The sequence below is a fragment of the Felis catus genome, chromosome A1 (genome assembly GCF_018350175.1).
Source record: "Felis catus isolate Fca126 chromosome A1, F.catus_Fca126_mat1.0, whole genome shotgun sequence".
In the NCBI taxonomy this organism is placed as follows: Eukaryota; Metazoa; Chordata; class Mammalia; order Carnivora; family Felidae; genus Felis; species Felis catus.
This window is the reverse complement of record NC_058368.1, coordinates 141,612,069-141,630,342: the sequence shown is the minus strand read 5'-3', so window position 1 is coordinate 141,630,342 and position 18,274 is coordinate 141,612,069. Positions and strand designations below refer to the sequence as shown.

At 34.3% G+C, this 18,274-nt stretch overlaps 1 protein-coding gene across 2 annotated transcripts in view; it reads left to right on the top strand.

Annotated features, from left to right (window-relative positions):
* The window catches only part of TBCA (tubulin folding cofactor A), a 77,959-nt gene that overhangs the window by 40,213 nt on the left and 19,472 nt on the right, over positions 1-18,274 (top strand). The window contains exon 1 of one of the 2 annotated variants that reach the window (XM_023257765.2): positions 5,726-5,787. The exons of the other annotated variant lie outside the window; for it this stretch is intronic. Coding sequence (XP_023113533.1) covers positions 5,741-5,787 — 47 coding nt within the window. The 5' untranslated portion in view covers positions 5,726-5,740. Of the gene's footprint in view, positions 1-5,725; positions 5,788-18,274 lie in introns of those variants that run through there. 2 annotated transcript variants of the gene reach the window in all.

Sequence of the window (18,274 nt, the reverse complement as noted above, 5' to 3'; positions counted from 1 at the left end):
AATGATTCGAAAATATGATTAAAGCGCTTACTGTTTATTGATGCTATTTTGTCTTGTTTTATATTTTTTTGGAGAGAATAGATCATCCTAATTCTGTTTTTGAAAAGAATATATGACAAATACAGAGTTTAATGAAAAAGTAGTAAGTTGAAAACCAACTGGCTTGACTCCCTCTGGTAATGATTGTCCTAAATCACACATCTATACAAGTAAATTTGGTTCATAGATTATATGATTGCTGTTACAAGATCTGATTTTTGTATACAAACAAGCCCTAGATTTATTTTTGTAAATGGAGAAAACAAATTATACCTTGGTAAAGTTATTACCTAATCTGAAAATGAAATTATTGGCCTTTCAAATCATACATGCAATTGTTGTAACACTGGCAAATTTGAACTAATGTTAAAAATGTTTGGGAACTTTAAAAATTGTTTAAAAGTTACTAACTCAGGGAATAACAAGGGCACATATGTTCTCGCACACATATAATTTTAAGTTATTTTCTATAGTAGCGCCTAGTTTTTAAATTTCATTCATATTATCAGATTTTAAAAAGATATACAGTGTCTAGTACTACATTGTCTTAAGAGTAGTATTTCCTTATGACTCTAACATATAAAATAAATGAGTGGTTTAAGTTGTACAAGCCACAATAGAACCTCACAGTTCCTGGAGAGTAAAACTTGAAATAAAATAGACTACATGTTTTGGTTTTTGTGTTTTGTTTTGTTTTAATTAAAGGCCATTCTCAGTTTTCTTTTTACAGGAATTATTGTTAGCAATAAAAAATAGTCTAATAGGTTAAATCAGATGGTCACAAAGTTAAAAGTTTAATTTATCACATTGTTGAAGCTAGATATTTAGCCTGTTTTACCATAGTAAAAATGCTACCGTGTCACCCATGTGATTTGTGCTAATTTGGAAATTTAAATTAGTGGCTATTTGTTAATGAATGTTTAGAGATCAGTAGATTAAAGCTTCACATACTAACTTGTTCATAAACTGTAGTTAAGGCACCAATTTTGGAATGGTTATTTCAATAATATTTTCTATTACAGCTCTTACCTTTAAAATCCTTTTTTAAAAAAATTGCTTTCTTTATGGAATTTGGCCTAAAGACCACTGAGCATTTATTACCGTTCAGATACCATATGTAAGGTAGAAAAATAAACTTACGTTAAGAAAAGTTGGACTTGATTTTTTAAAAGCATTTTGTCACTTATAATGTTACTATATGATTTTTCAAACTAAATATATTGTTTGATAATACAACAAAATGGTATGGCTAGTTACTTTCTAATAAAATGTGAATTCATTTATAAGCAAATTAAAAATTTAAATAATAGGATAGGTATAAAGTTCATTGTCATTTACTAATGTTAATAATCCTAACATATAGAGAGATATGTACTACTATTAATTAAGCTATTGTTGCTGCCATATTAAGATTTATTTTAAAAATTGTTTTAAACTGTTAATATGACATTAACTTCTACAATTGGGAATTTTGTTGCATTTTTTTTTAATTTTTTTTTTCAACATTTATTTATTTTTGGGACAGAGAGAGACAGAGCATGAACGGGGGAGGGGTAGAGAGAGAGGGAGACACAGAATCGGAAACAGGCTCCAGGCTCTGAGCCCGATGTGGGGCTCGAACTCACGGACCGTGAGATCGTGACCTGGCTGAAGTCGGACGCTTAACCAACTGCGCCACCCAGGCGCCCCTACAATTGGGAATTTTGAATAGAATATTTTGGCACTTAATATAGGGTAAAAATATACTTCAGAAATTTAGAAATAGAAATCTATCAAATAGTATAGTCAGAATTTTGACTATTAACTGCCTCTCATTTTGGATTCCAAGTAGGGTGTTTGATAGAAAATGGTTAACAAGATCTTAACATGTAAGTTGAAAAGTATTCTGTGCTCAAATGTATTTGAGAGGGGCTGAGTTAAAGTTTAACATGTTTTGTTGTAGGATTTTTCAAAAGCTTTCACGGTGTGAACCTTTAAGAGGGGAACAGAAAAATGCAATATTTCCTAAGTTTTATTCATAAACATCTTTTTCTTTTGACATCTATTAACATCTCTTTGAAGAGCATTCCTTTTTCTTCTGTGAGAGATAGCAGTTGTTACCACATTTGAAAATTGGCTATTTTGTTGTATTTACATGGTGATTTAAAAGACAGATTTGCCCCCCATGGGGCACCTGGGTGGCTCAGTTGGTTAGGGTTCCAACTTCAGCTCATGTCATGATCTCACAGCCTGTGAGTTAGAGCCCCGCATCGGGCTCTGTGCTGACAGCCCAGAGCCTGGAGCCTGCTTCAGATTCTGTGTCTCCCTCTTTCTCTGCCCCTCCCCTGCTCATGCTCTGTCTTTCTCATGCTCTGTCTTTCTCTGTCTCAAAAATAAATAAAAACATTAAAAAAAAATTTAACAGATTTGCCCCCTAAATATAAACAAGTTTGAGCTAGCTCCTATGTCTTCCTTCCTTCCTTCCTTCCTTCCTTCCTTCCTTCCTTCCTTCCTTCCTTCCTTCCTTCCTTCCTTCCTTCCTTCCTTTTTCTTCCTTCCTTCCTTCCTTTTTCTTCCTTCCTTCCTTCCTTCCTTCCTTCCTTCCTTCCTTCCTTCCTTCCTTGTAATCTCTAGACCCAATGTGGGACTCGAATTTGCAAGCCCTAGATCACGAGTTGCATGCTCCAACACCTGAGCTAGCCATGTGCCCCATCCCATGTCTTTCTTTAACCCCAAATGCTGCTGTTATTACCTGGGTTTTTTAGGTTGACCAGAGAAGGGTGTTTATTACAGGTATGTCCATATATAATCATGATAGTCTATCCACAGAATAAGAATCATGAAAGATTCTATCAAATAACTCATCTGAAATAGTCTAGGAAGACTATGTAGAACAACTTGCAAAAAGTTGTGAAACTCTTGAAATGCCATAAAATTCATTGTGTATTCTCTTTTGGTGAGATAAAGTTAGAGGTTTTTTATGTTTTACATGCTAACATATTGTTCACGGGGCAAGAGCTAAGGGTGGTGTGCCTCCAGTTGTAAAAATGCAACATTTTTAAACAGTGTTTACTGACAAATTTGGGAAGTCAGGCTGTAAAATGACTGTTTTACTCTGAGTAAACCATTGAAAAAAAAGAGTGTAATATTAGAGATAACACAAACTTTTTGAAAACTACAGACTATAGTTAATGTGACATAGACAAAAAAAATTTTCAGAGTCATTGGGAATCACTAATCTAATCCTAGAAAAATTCAGAAAATTTTACTATATTGAATTCTAAAACCAGATTTGCTAGCTGTTAAAATTGTATCACATATGGGTCTATATCAGGTATCATTACCAAATATTTTTTTTTTCAACGTTTATTTATTTTTGGGACAGAGAGAGACAGAGCATGAACGGGGAGGGGCAGAGAGAGAGGGAGACACAGAATCAGAAACAGGCTCCAGGCTCTGAGCCATCAGCCCAGAGCCTGACGCGGGGCTCGAACTCACGGACCGCGAGATCGTGACCTGGCTGAAGTCGGACGCTTAACCGACTGCGCCACCCAGGCGCCCCATATCATTACCAAATATTATTTGAGTAGTTAAAGACTTAAAAATTTGACTTGTATGAAAAAAAAATGATTTAAACATGGTAAAGTACAAAATAAATATACATTTGAAGTAGGTTGTTTAGCATGTACCAAATTACTGTACTTGTATACCTTTAGATGGAATATAGTGTGAAAATTATTTTCAACTCTTACATTTTTTCTGAATGGAAATTCTTATTAGTTAATTATTTTATCATTTTTCTGTTGTAAAGGACTTAAACAAGACCTCAGTATCAGTAATTTAAACACAGGAGAAATCTTTGTTTCTTCTTGAACCATTTTGACCTAATGAACAGATCTTGGTACAAAAAACTGAAAAACTACATTACATATCAAAATATCTTTGTATAATGGTCATAATCCCAAAGCCATGAGTTTTTCCTCTGCATCCTAGAGCTCTACAACTGAAATATCTCAGATTTAGCTCCAAAATGTTCACATCAGTAATTCCATAAATAACTTGAGTTAATGGATCACCAAGAATAATCATTATGTAAAATATCATTAAATTGGGCTTATTTTATAATTTGATGAAATTCAGATATTCTAAGTGATGTCAACTTATTTATGAGAAGTGACAGTCATGGATCAGCTAAAGTCATTTTCATTAAATGATATTTTCTTTGCTCATTTTGGTCTTGATAACCTATATTAATTTGGAGTAAATACATAGTTCATGAACTATCTGAATGTTTTAGGCAAGCTGAACTATCTCACAGAACAGAATGACGATGTTGGATATTCCTCTGTTAATATTGTAGTTTGTCAGGGTCTTTCTTCAGATGATGCCTCAAATCCCTTTTATATCTAAGTTATATATAAGTAGAAGTAAATTATGAATGGGGTGCCTGGGCGGCTCAGTCGGTTGAGTGTCTGACTTTGGGTGAAGACAGGATTTCATGGTTTGTGAGTTTGAGCCCCACATTGGGCTTGCTGCTGTCAGTGCAGAGCCTGCTTTGGATCCTCTGTCCCCCTTCGTCTGCCCGCCCCCCCACTTCCACTCTCTCTGAAAAATAAATAAACTTAAAAAATAAAGTAAATTATGAATAATCATAGTACCAATGCCATTCTTCCAGTGCAGTAATGTTTACCTACCATGTTTTGTTTTCTCCTTTTAATGCATCTAAGATTGAAATGGCTGGGTTTTGTTTTGTTTTGTTTCTTTTGTAGCTGTATCACACCCTTGACTCATATTGAACTTGGAAGCCAGGGCTTGATTCTGATGTTGATAGCTCAAGTTGGGGAAAAGGGCATCATTTTTGAGTGGGATAATGATAAGCTTAGTTTTCAGCCTTGTTTACAATTAGTTGCTGGTGGGATGTCCAAATAGAGATGTTATTAAGACAGAGATATGGGTCTGGACAGAAGATAAAAAGTCAAGTGTATGGAGAGATTTGTGATTTTCAGGTAATAATTAAAACTGTCAGAGGCTTTTGTACGGAGATGAAGCAGCTGTGGGAGGTGCTATTGCTTTTTCATACAAACTTGAAGCTATTCAGAGTATCTTTAGCCCCTTCATCAGTACATACTTTTCAATCTCACTGATAACTCAAAACCTTTAAGGGACAGTTTAGAGAATTAGTGAAATAATTAGTTTACATTTGTGTTTTTTGTATTATTAATTTCTAAGATTTATTAGCTTGTTAGCCCCTGAGATTCATAATATTGCAAAGAAAACAGTGGTATTCATTTTATATTTGTCATGCATCATTTTAGCTGTTTAGAGAATGTCCCATCATATATATTAAAGTTAAATTATTAAAGTATATGTTCTATTTGAGCAGTGAATATATCTTGAACCATCTCCAGTTTAGGAGATTAACTGAAGGGTACTGGGAGATGGTAAGGTAACAAATACCATAAATTAAACATTTAATTTCTTTCATTTAGATACACAAGAATTGGTAACTTGTTGCTTCCAGTGATGAGAACTGAGCTGCTGGGATTAGGGTGTGGGTGGTGGTTTGCTTCACTTTGTACTCTTTTGTGCTATTCATATTTGAACCATGGAATGATTTTACTTTGGGAACGGATAAAAGACATTTAAATACTGAAAATTGCTTTATTTTCTTCAGACATAAGATGGTATGATATGTTAGTATTGACACTGGAAGTTACAAGTCATGTTTTCAAATCCTAATTTCACCATCGCCTGGACAGCTGTCATTAGGTGAGTCATTTCACCTCTTTGTATCACAGTTTCCCATTTGAAAATGGAGATGACTGCCCTGTTTACCTCTCAGGGTAATTGTGAGTGTGTTCAGTAAACATACCTGTGAGGCACACACTCTCATGGGCACTGAGAAGGGGGCACATTTTCATTTGTATGGGCATCCACTATCAAGTGTAGAAGTAGACAAAATTTAACCTACTTTGGTAAATCCTATATGCCATGAAGATCCATAGGAAGGATTTACAGTAGCAGCTTGGGAGTGGTAGGGAAGAAGTTCGAGTAGTCCTTCGGGAAGACAAGGACATTTTTGAGTTTAATTTTGAAGAATGAGTGAGCTGGGGGAAGAGGATAAAGAGCCAAGAAGGTATTCTAAGAACAAGTTCCAGCTCCACCTCCAGCTCATTTGATGCATGTTGGTGTGTAGCACATTTTTGTTTTATTTAAGACAAGACTGTAGCATGTTCTTCCTTCATTTTCCTGATCCTCCAAATTTTGACTATAGTAATTGGTTGAAATTTGGGGAAATCTCACTTGGGACTTTATAATGACCTCAAAAGTGAGGAATCACTAAAACTCAACTAAATTTTTACTACACACATTTTACTGTATAGACCATAAGTATTAAATCATCAGATTCTAATGTTAGCCTTCAGTTCTTTCTTACTAAGGAACTAGTGAGAATTCTTAATTAAGGGGCTAAGCCTCTCATTTGCAGTCCACTTGGATTTTCCCAAATGAGTAGATTTTTTTTCCCTGCGTCTCTCTTGGTATTTTTGTTCCCATATCCTTCTGTATTTCTTCTGTGTGCCTGGTTCTCATTACTATACCTTTAGTTTACAAAAGCCTACAATTCACTCTTTTACTTTGATTTCTGTACAGTGCTTTCTCCTGTTGTGTTTGGCAGAAAAACTTGCTTTACTTGTTAAGTCATGTATATAACTTCTTTTTCTAATCTTGAATATTTTTTCTCTCGTCACTGGGAAAGATACAGATTTTAAATCCGTTTGACAAGTTATTGAGCTCTAAGTTGTAAGTACATACAGTTTCCCTGGTGCCATATTGTTTCTTTTGTAGCACCATTAAACATCTTACCCCCATAATAGTTTATAGACTTTTACTGTTGAACTGTCTAATACCCACTCTTCTGTAAGTTACAGTTTAGAGGCATTGATATTTTACTGTATAATATCCAGTATCCTGTAAATTATAGAAGTACTTTGTAAATTGAAAATATGATATTACTTATTATGGATATTAGCCTCCAGTAACCACCATGATTATTAAAAATAAGCACAAATGTTTAAATTTTTATAGATGTTTAAAGTGTGAAATAGAGACTTCCGCCCAAAATTTATGTGGAGTATTTGTTAAAACAATAGAAAACATAAAATTGGGTATCATGTAAGTAATTTCCTCTACCGTTTTCATGTTTATTTGTACTTGGGAAGAAGAAATGAGGTATCTCAATTTCTGAGTGATTTATCAGTTCAGAATGAATTAATCCAAACTAAGAAAACATTATTTCATACCTGTAGAACAATCTTCTGCTATTAATGACTCTTTAACTTGAGATGCTTTTAGCTTCAGAGTAATAGAAAATCAAGCTATATGTGGCTTAAACAGTAAGGGTATTCATCATCTCATACGATAAAGAAATTGGAGGTAAAGTGTTTCAGAGTTGGTTAAATTCAGTGGTTTAATACCATCATCAAAAACTCAAGTTCTCTAACATCCCAGAGTGACCTGTCCTTTTAGGCTGGATCTCCTCATGATCCCATAGTACTTGCCACAAGTGGCAGGTGTCACAGGTGATGATGTCTAGGGGAGAAAATGGAATTATATCTGCTTATAATGCATTTATGAAGAATGGCAACCTTCTCAGAAGCCCCCAACAGATGGCCTTTATGTAGCTATGGCCGCAAATGGATCACTTATACGTGCCTAAGCTATCACTTGGCAGAGGGTATGATTGGATTCTTTTTAGAGGTTATGCCCTGCTGCTTGGATGATCATAAACAAAATTAGATTCTGTTGGCAAGTAAGAAGTGGCTGTTGGATAGGCAACCAATAATGCCTTTTACAGTTGAGCCCATTTTAACTTTTTTTTTTAATGTGTTCAAATGTTTAAACACATTTTAAAAAGTTATAAATAGATAACTATAAGTTATAAATAGATCAGTGGAACAGAATAGAGAACCCAGAGGGGGACCCACAAATGTATGGTCAACTAATCTTTGACAAAGCAGGAAAGGGTGTGCAATGGAAAAAAGACTGCCTCTTTAGCAAATGACACTGGGAAAATTGGGCAGCGACATGTAGAAGTATGAAACAGGACTACATTCTTATACCATACACAAAAATAAATTCAAAATAGATGAAACACCTAAATGTAAGACAAGAAATCATCATAATCAGAGAGGAGAAAACAGGCAACAACCTCTTTGACCTTGGCCGCAGCAACTTCTTACTAGACACGTCTCCCAAAGCAAGGGAAATAAAAGCCAAAGTGAACTGTTGGGACCTCATCCAGATAAAAAGCTTTTGTACAGCACAGGAAACAATCAACAAAACTAAAAGGCACCGATGGAATGCGAAAAGATATTTGCAAATGACATATCGGATAAAGGGTCAGTATCCAAAATCTGTAAAGAACTTGTCAAACTCAACACCCAAAAAACAAATAATCCAGTGAAGAAATGGGCAGAAGACAATAATAGACACTTTTCCAAAGAAGATATCCAGATGACCAACAGACACATGAAAAGATGCTCAATATCACTCATCATCAGAGAAACACAAATCAAAACCATAATGAGATGCCACCTCACACCTGTCAGAATGGCTAACTTTAACAACTCAGGAAACGAGATGCTGGTGAGGATGCAGAGAAAGGGGGACCCGTTTGCCCTGCTGGTGGGAATGCAGACTGGTGCAGCCACTCAGGAAAACAGTACAGAGGTTCCTTAAAAAATTAAAAATAGAACTACCCTATGACCCAGCAATTGCACTACTAGGTATTTACCCAAAGAGTACAAAAATGCTGATTTGGAGGGGCACGTGCACCCCAGTGTTTGTAGTAGTGTTATCAACAATAGCCAAGTTATGGAAAGAGCCCAAATGTCCATCCACTAACAAATGGATAAAGAAGATGTGGGGTGTGTGTGTGTGTGTGTGTGCAGTGGAAAACTACACGATGATCAAAAAGAATGAAATCATGCTATTTGCAACAACGTGGATGGAACTAGAGTGTATTATGATTTGTGAAATAAGTCAGTCAGAGAAAGACAAATATCAGATGACTTCACTCGTGGAATTTAAGAACATAACATAGGGAACATAGGGAAAGGAAAAGAAAAATAAGATAAAGACAGAGTAAGAGACTCTTAAATACAGAGAACAATCTGAGGGTTGCTGGACGTGGGTGAGGGGGATAGGCTAAATGGGTGAAGGACATTAAGGAGGCCATTTGTTGGGATGAGCACTGGGTGTTCCATGTAAGTTATCAATCACTGGGTTCTACTCCTGAAACCAATACTACACTATATGTTAACTAACTTGAATTTAAATAAATTTAAAAACAAATAAATAAAAATGTATAAGTAGTAGCGAAGACTGACTTTGAAATAAAACAGTTCTGGGACACTTAACAGCTATGAGAACTTGGACAAGCTCTGTGAATTGCAGTTTAGTTGTTACTAAGATGTAAATAATAATGGTACCTATTTTATAAGGTTGTTTTGAGGATTAAATGACATAATGCATGCAGCACGCTTTGACATAGTATCTGGTCCATAGTAAATGATCACTGTGTGTTAACAGCTTTTATTATCCTATTTTAATTTTAGCTTATCTTGAATGATTAAAGCTTTTGCCTAAATCTGTTTTATGTTTTGTGGTATTCCATTGTTGTAACTATCTCTTCTTGAGTTGTAACTGTTAAACTTTTCCATAGGGCTAGTTTTGGGAGAAGCAGATTTGATGATGGCCATTGGAAATGCTAAAACATCAAAAGTCCTTCATCCAACCTAACTTCTTTTATAAACATTGCTGTGTTTCTTCAGCTTAATTTTCATTAATATTATCATTTTTCTCAAAGATACACAAAATAATGTAGCTTGTATTTTATTCGTTTCTGAAATATTGATCCTGGTTCAGTTCTCATGAAATCTAAAGACTTTAAAAACATCGTAAGGAGAGATAATGAACAAGAGACTGTAAAATGGGGATGATACTTAAATAGAACTGTTTAATGCAATAAAGTACTTAAAGCTCTGTTTATATTAGGCCCTTGATAAAAGTTTCTTTTTTTCCTTATGTCTCATACAATAAACATCTCAAAAGCATTATTTTTTTCTTCAGAAACAGGAGAGCTTGTTACTAGTTATGTCAGTAGAGGGAGAACTATATCACTCGGGAAAAAGGAAATCATGCTAGGGATCTCAAACAGGCATTTAATACAGGAAATTGATTACACAGGTGTAATCACTTTTATGAAAGTTTTCTTTAACTTTTATGAAATGGTAAAGTTTCATTGGCTAGTCAAGGGTCATCGTAGCCATCACTTACATCATGGTTTTTATGAAAAAAAAAAATAGGTAGACATTCCTTAGCTTTTATTTATTTATTTATTTATTTATTTATTTATTTATTTATTTATTTATTTTTATTATATGAAATTTATTGTCAAATTAGTTTCCCCACAACACCCAGTGCTCATCCCAAAAGATGCCCTCTTCAATGCCCATCACCTACTCCTTAGCTTTTAAACAAACATTAAAAACATGATTGAATAGATAAGTGGGGAAAGATATATTTTTGCTGATAAGTTTATTTTAAAAGTTGAAAATGAATAAATTATATATCATTTTAAATATAGTAAATATCATAGTATTGCATTTATTTTTCAGTGGATCCTGTGCTGCCCAAAGGAGATTATTCTTACAAATCTAAGTTAAATTAATTTTCTTTTCCAGTAATTGCTTCATATTACAACCATAACATCGTGGTGGGGGAGGAATTTTCCTGGAGTTTCCAATTGTCTTTTTTTTTTTTTTCAATTGAGAAGAGGCAAAAAATATGACTTCTCTTCTATCTTCTAACTCCTTGTATCTGTTCCTTAGAATCTATTCCAGGGGCACCTGGGTGACACAGTCTGTTTAGAATCCAACTCTTATTTTCAGTTCAAATTATGATCTCACAATTCATGGGTTTGAGTCCTGCGTCAGGCTCCATGCTGACAATGTGTAGCCTGCTTGGGATTCTCTTTTTCCCTGTCTCTCTCTGCCCCTCCCATGCTAACTCTCTCTGTCTCTCTCTCAAAAATAAATAAACTTTTAAAAAAGTAAAATTAAAAAATAATCTATTCCATTCCTCTAATTCTTAAAGATGCTGTTGTAAGATTCCACAGTAAGATTCTTATTTAGACTCTTTTCCAGGCCTATAGCACAATTTCAATCCTGGGATATTTTTTTTCTTTACTAGACTGTTGCATTTATATTTACCATGATTTTTTTCTTGATTTTCATCTTCAGTTTGCTGGAGTATATTCTTTAGTAAATTTCTCAGGAAGGGGGCATTATAAATACTTCCTGAATTTTTATAGAAGTAAAAAATATTCCCCTGGCCTATAACTTATTTCATCACCTATCCAAATGACTTCTTGCCTTTTTCAGATCTTTTTTTTTTTTTTCAACGTTTTTTATTTATTTTTGGGACAGAAAGAGACAGAGCATGAACGGGGGAGGGGCAGAGAGAGAGGGAGACACAGAATCGGAAACAGGCTCCAGGCTCTGAGCCATCAGCCCAGAGCCTGACGCGGGGCTCGAACTCACGGACTGCGAGATCGTGACCTGGCTGAAGTCGGACGCTTAACCGACTGCGCCACCCAGGCGCCCCTACCTTTTTCAGATCTTAATTCACGTATCCTTTTCTCGAAGAGGCCTTCTCTGACCATCCTATTTTAAATTGCAAATCCCACGTATTACCAATCCTTCTTTACTGCTTTTTCTCTTAAAGCACTTATCACATTCTAACACACTATACAATTTGCTTATTTATTTCTTCTCTTTCCCACTAAAAAGTGCCATAGGGCAGAGATTTTTGTAGTTTTGTTCACTAGCTACATCCTTGGTATCTAAAATCATACCTGGCACATAGGAGACCCTCAGTAAATAATTGCTAAATGAGTCAGTGAATTTTTCCCTCATTATTACAGTTATAAATCCAATTTACAAATCATTGTCTCTGAGAACTTGAAGAGATTGGTCCATTGTCTTCTGGTACCTGGTATTATTGTGAAATATGTCAATCTTTTTTTTTTCTCTCTTTAAAAGTTTTCTTTTTCTTGGATCTCTGGAAATTTTCAGCAGTGTATATAAGATGTGGTTTTTTTCATTGATTCTAGTTGGCACTTGTCTTTAAGGTTATTGTTTTTTTCCAGCTCTGGAAAATTTTATTTAAAAAATAATTTCGGGGGGCTCCTGGGTGGCTCAGTCAGTTAAGCGACCAACTTCGGCTCAGGTCATGATCTCATGGTCCGTGAATTCGAGCCCCATGTCAGGCTCTCTGCTGACAGCTCAGAGCCTGGAGCCTGCTTCAGATTCGGTGTCCCTCCTCTCTCTCTGTGCCCCTCTCCAACTCATGCTGTCTCTCGCTCTGTCTCTCAAAAATAAATAAATGTGAAAAAAAATTTTTAATCTTATCCTGCTTTTTTTCTGTACTATCTACAATTCCTATTGATTATCAGACTTCTCTTCTTTTCCCTGAATGTGCCATTTTCCATATTTTTCTCTTGTTAACTTTTTATCTCTTTAAAGTTTGATATGTTTATTGATAGTTAAACAGTGAAACCTGGCATACTATTTTCTCTGACTAAAAGGAAATAACAGCAAGGCTAAAATAGGATAGATTGATATAATATTTGTATTTTGTTTTTTATTACTAATAATGAATGGCAAAGGTGGCTTATCACATCAGTAAGAAAAGGAAGTATTCATTAGTAAATGATCACTTATCATTTATTGGAAAAGGACTTGGTCTGATTTCTTATCAGGCACTATATATTTTAAATACTATGCAGTAAAATATAATACATTCTATAGAATTATGAGTAGGGATGTTCATTACAGTATTATTTATAATATGGGAATGGCCTAAGTATCCAATAAAATAATACTTTATTAAGCTCTCCTACTGGTACTATGAAATGGTTTGTAGCCACTAACAGCTACATTTTTAAAAAAATGTTTAGTAATATTGAAAATGATACACTGAGCATAGCATGAGGTAGAAACTTGTTGAATCATTAATGTTGTATACCTGAAAATAATGTAACAATGTGTGTCAACTGTACTTCAGTAAAAAAAGAAAGACAATGATACATTTTTCCAATTATTTATATACACGCACATATGAATTTTTACACATATGTGATTGAAAGAAAAGGACTATGGAAAGTATTAAAAATGTTAACATAGGGGCACCTAGGTGGCTTAGTTTGTTTGTTAAGTGTCCAGCTCTTGGTTTCTGCTCAGGTCACGATTCCATGGTTCCTGGGTTTGAGCCCCACATTGGGCTCTGTGCGGACAGCAACGAGCCTGCTTGTCTATCTCTTTCTCTCTGCCCTTCCCCTGTTTGTATGCACTCTCTCTCAAAATAAATATTTTTTTAATGTTAATACAGTTCCATAATCCCTTATATGAAACACTTGGGCCCATATGTATTTCTGCATTCCAAATTTTTTTAGATTTTTGAACAGTAACAGGTTTTCATAACATCTGAAGAAGTACTCTATAATCAAACATGTTAATATTTCTGCAGTGAAACATGGGACTATTCACATTAAGTAGGATAAATAAAGTTTATAATTTCATGTCAGTTGAGGTTATATTTTGCTGCCAAATCAACTTGTGCCAAGCTTAATTTTTAAATTTCCTTTTTTAAAAACGTTTTTGGATTTTGGAATTGTGTGCATTTTGGATCAATAGTTATTTAAGCAATGAGACTATGAATGTTTTTTTAATTTTAATTTTTTATAGTTTTTCATGTATTTCTGTATAAGACCGTATAATTATTTACAGAAAAATATTTTAGTAACAAATTTAAAAACTGTGAATATATACTTGAGTTAAGCTTTCTTACTAAATCTTAGCCTTCCCCCAAAGGAAGGGAATAGAGTCAGAAGATATTCACTCAGTGATTTAGCAAATACTTATCCAGTGTCTATTATTTTAATAAACATAGATAGCCTTATAAACTATCAGGAAAGTTAATATTTCAAACTATGATATAATACCATTTCAATTTCTTCTTATTGTCAGAAACTTAATAATTCTGACAATTCCAGTTGTTGATCAGGATGCCAAGGAGCACTAGGATATTTCATACAGTGCAGTGTGGGTATCAATTGATACAACTACTTTGGAAAGCAATTTGATACTATCTAGTGAAGTTAATTAAACTTATATACGCTGTATCATGTCATGTGACTTTTCATTAATACATTGATTTATACTGTCTGGGAGTGGAACCTTTTCAATTTCTCCTGCTGCATCTTGCCCCCTGACACTTTATTCACTGTAATTTTATATGTGAGCATTACTAGGTTTCTGATTTTTTTTTTCTTTTTCCAGGGCAATACATTTGCTGTTCAATAACTTGCTTCCTGGGCCTTTTCATGAAATAGGGCTTTTTTTTTTTTTTAATTTTATTTTTTATTTTTAAAAATTTACATCCAAGTTAGTTAGCATATACTGCAACAATGATTTCAGGACTAGATTCCTTAGTGCCCCTTACCCATTTAGTCCATCCCCCTTCCACAACCCCTCCTGTAACCCTCAGTTTGTTCTCCATAGTTATGAGTCTCTTCTGTTTTGTCCCCCTCCCTGTTTTTATATTATTTTTGTTTTCCTTCCCTTATGTTCATCTGTTTTGTCTCTTAAAGTCCTCACATGAGTGAAGTCATATGATTTTTGTTTTTCTCTGACTAATTTCACTTAGCATAATACCCTCCAGTTCCATCTACGTAGTTGCAAATGGCAAGATTTCATTCTTTTTGACTGCCGAGTAATACTCCATTGTATGTACGTATGTATGTATATATATACCACATTTTCTTTATGCATTCATCCATCAGTGGACATTTGGGCTCTTTCCATACTTTGGCTATTGTGGATAGTACTGCTATAAACATGGGGGTGCATGTGTCCCTTCAAAACAGCACACCTGTATCCCGTGGATAAATGCCTAGTAGTGCCATTGCTGGGTGGTAGGGTAGTTCTATTTTTAGTTTTTTGAGGAACCTCCATACTGTTTTCCAGAGTGGCTGCACCAGCTTGCATTCCCACCAACAATGCAAAAGAGATCCTTTTTCTCTGCATCTTCGCCAACATCTGTTGTTGCCTGAGTTGTTAATGTTAGCCATTCTGACAGGTATAAGGCGGTACAAAATAGGGCTTTTTAAACAAAAACTTTACTTTTTTTTTTTGTTTTGATATGCCAATAGCCATGCAAATATTCAGCACCTTTACTTGTCAAATGTAGTATGGAATTAAGAGTTTCTTCCATTTTGCTGGTGTTGTTGCGCTATTTTCTGTAACAAGCACAATGGAATAGGATGACTTGGATTACCAGCCAAAATCATCTGTGGGCCTAGGCATGGAATCCATCTCTTTTCTTTTATTGCATACTTTCTCAAAAATCATATTTTTCTTATTTCTGAAGTTTTGTGAATCACTTTTGTTAGCTTTAGGGTTGTTTTGTGTATCTCTTTAAGTTGAAAATGTTAAAAGGCAATAGTGAGATTTGTATATTCAGCTCTTTATTCATTTAACAAACATTGAGTGCTTACTATGTATACAGGTCAAGAATTTCTCTTAATCCCATCTTCCAGGAACATAAGACCTAGCTAACAAACTGGCTTCAGTGTTGTGTGGTAAACGCTAAGATAGTTAAAGGTTGGATGGAATTAAGTAGCGGTCTTCTAAGTCAGCAACCCTTTTTTGTAAAGGAACAGATAGTATATATGTTAGGCTATGTGGGCCATACAGTTCTATCACAACTACTCATCTCCGCTGTTATTGCATGAAAGTAGTCAGTCAGGAGATACATAGATGAATGAGTGTGGATGGACACTGAAATTTGAATTCCATAGGATTTTTACATTTTTACATGTTGCAAAATAATTTTTTAACCATTTAAAATATGAAATTTAATATTACAAATGTTTTTTAAACCTTTAAAAAATCATTCATAGCCCTCAGACAATACTAAAACAAGTGGCAGGCCAAATTTGGCTCATTGGCCATAGTTTGCCAACCCTTGTTCTGAGACTTTGAATTACAGGATGTTAATTGAATGTGCCTCTTTCTGTTAGTCCATTCCATGTCAGCTACTTTAATTTAGGAGAGTTTAGTCACCTAGGTTAGGATACTATCAGTATCCTTGATATTCTGAATAATAATCATGATGCTATAAAAATAATAAAAATAGTAATAGCACTATTGCTATTGATATCACATTGATGCATTGATGATATGTAAGTTACTCCAGCAGAGATGACAAACTAATTTGCTTATAGGGACCAGGTGTTAGACCTGAATGGGAAACAGGAAGTTGTGTGAACTGGGGCAAAGTGAAAAGCATATGTCTCATGTAAAAAAAAAACAGTAGCCACTACTTAGCTCCCATCCAGTATAGGGAAAGCAGCCCCAATGTTCCCTGATGAAAAACATTCAAGAGAAATCCAGACATAAATTATGTCTCCTAGTTGTTTAATATGGCAACAAATCTGTTTTTGTGTTTTTAATTCTTTTTAACATTGTGAATCAAAAACATCTTTAGGAGTCATTTGAGCAGACTGGCAACTAACTTGCCATCTCTGTCCCAGCAAGTTTCTTTAACTGTTTAAAAGGAGCTCCTACAGAAGTTTCTGTAGTGATACCCATTAATGATTTTATTTTGAAATCTTTGATCTCAGAGGATGTTTTTATCTCAATACTGAAAACTGTTAAAGCAGTTTTAAACTATAAGTCAATGCACATTTCTATACTGGATGTTCACATGTTCAACTGTCACAATTCTAAGCTTGAATGTATCCAGTGAATACATACTTGTAGAGGATTTTGTGATCCTAGCAAGTTCTTTTTTCTTTTCTTTTTGTAAACAGCTTTATTGAGATATAATTTACACATACAAATCATCCATGTAAGGTATACTGTTTATTTGGTTTTAGTATATTCATAGAGTTGTCCAACTGTCCCCACAGTTATTTTTAGAACATTTCATCACTTGAAAAAATAAACCCCTGACCCTTTAGCAATTAAATTAGACTCCCAGTTCTTCCCTCATCCTTTCTAGTCCTAGTCAACTACTAATCTGTCTCCACAGACTTGCCTATTCCAGATATATCTTATAAATAGAATCGTATAAATATGTGGGCTTTTCTGTCTGGCTACTTTGACTTAGCATGTTTTCAAGATTCATCCGTGTTACAGCATAAATCAGTACTCCATTTCTTTTTATTGTTAAATATTATTCCAGTGTATGGGTATATCATATTTTATTTGTCCATTCATCATTTGATAGACTCTTGAGTTGTTTTCACATTTTGCCTATTATGCATAATGTTACAGTGAACATTCATGTACAAGTTTTTATGTGGACATATGTTTTCTTTTCTCTTGGGTAGACACTTAGGAATGGAATTACTGATACATATGGTAACTCTGTGTTTAACTTTTTGAGGAATGGCCAAACTTCCAAAGCAGCTGCACCAATTTGCATTCCTACCATTAGGATTTGACGGTTTCAATTTTTCCACATGCCTTGTCAGCAACACTTGTTATTATCTGACTTTTTTTCCTTCCTTTTTAATTATAATCATCTTAATGAATATGAAGTGATATCTTACTGTGATTTTGATGTACATTTCCCTGAAGACTAATGATGTTGATCATCTTTTCATGTGTTTATTGGGTGTTTGTATACTATGCAGATTCCCTTTACTGATTTTTTTAATTGGGTTATTTGTCTTTTTATTATTGAATTGTAAGAGTTCTTATATATTCTGGATACAAATTTACCCAATATATTATTTCCACATACTTTCTCCCATTCTGTTGTCTTTCTCACTTAACTAATAGTGTTCTTCAGAGCACAAAAGTTTTTGATTTTGACAAAAGCCATTTTTTTTTCTGTTTCTTGTGGTTTTGGTGTTATATCTAGAAAGTCACAAGGTTATCAAGGTTTACCCCTAAAAAAAAAAAAGATTTATCCCTGATGTTTTTTTCTAAAAGTTACATAATTTTAGCCTTTTAGATCTTTGATCCATTTTGAATTAATTTTTGTATATGATTGGTGTAAGGTGAGGAGTTGGGGTAGAAGTCACAGGCTTTAACCTCAAAAATCAAACCAGATAAAATATCTGAAAATAATAATAAGTAAATATGTAAATAAGTGGCAGGAGATACATGAAACAAGACTGTCA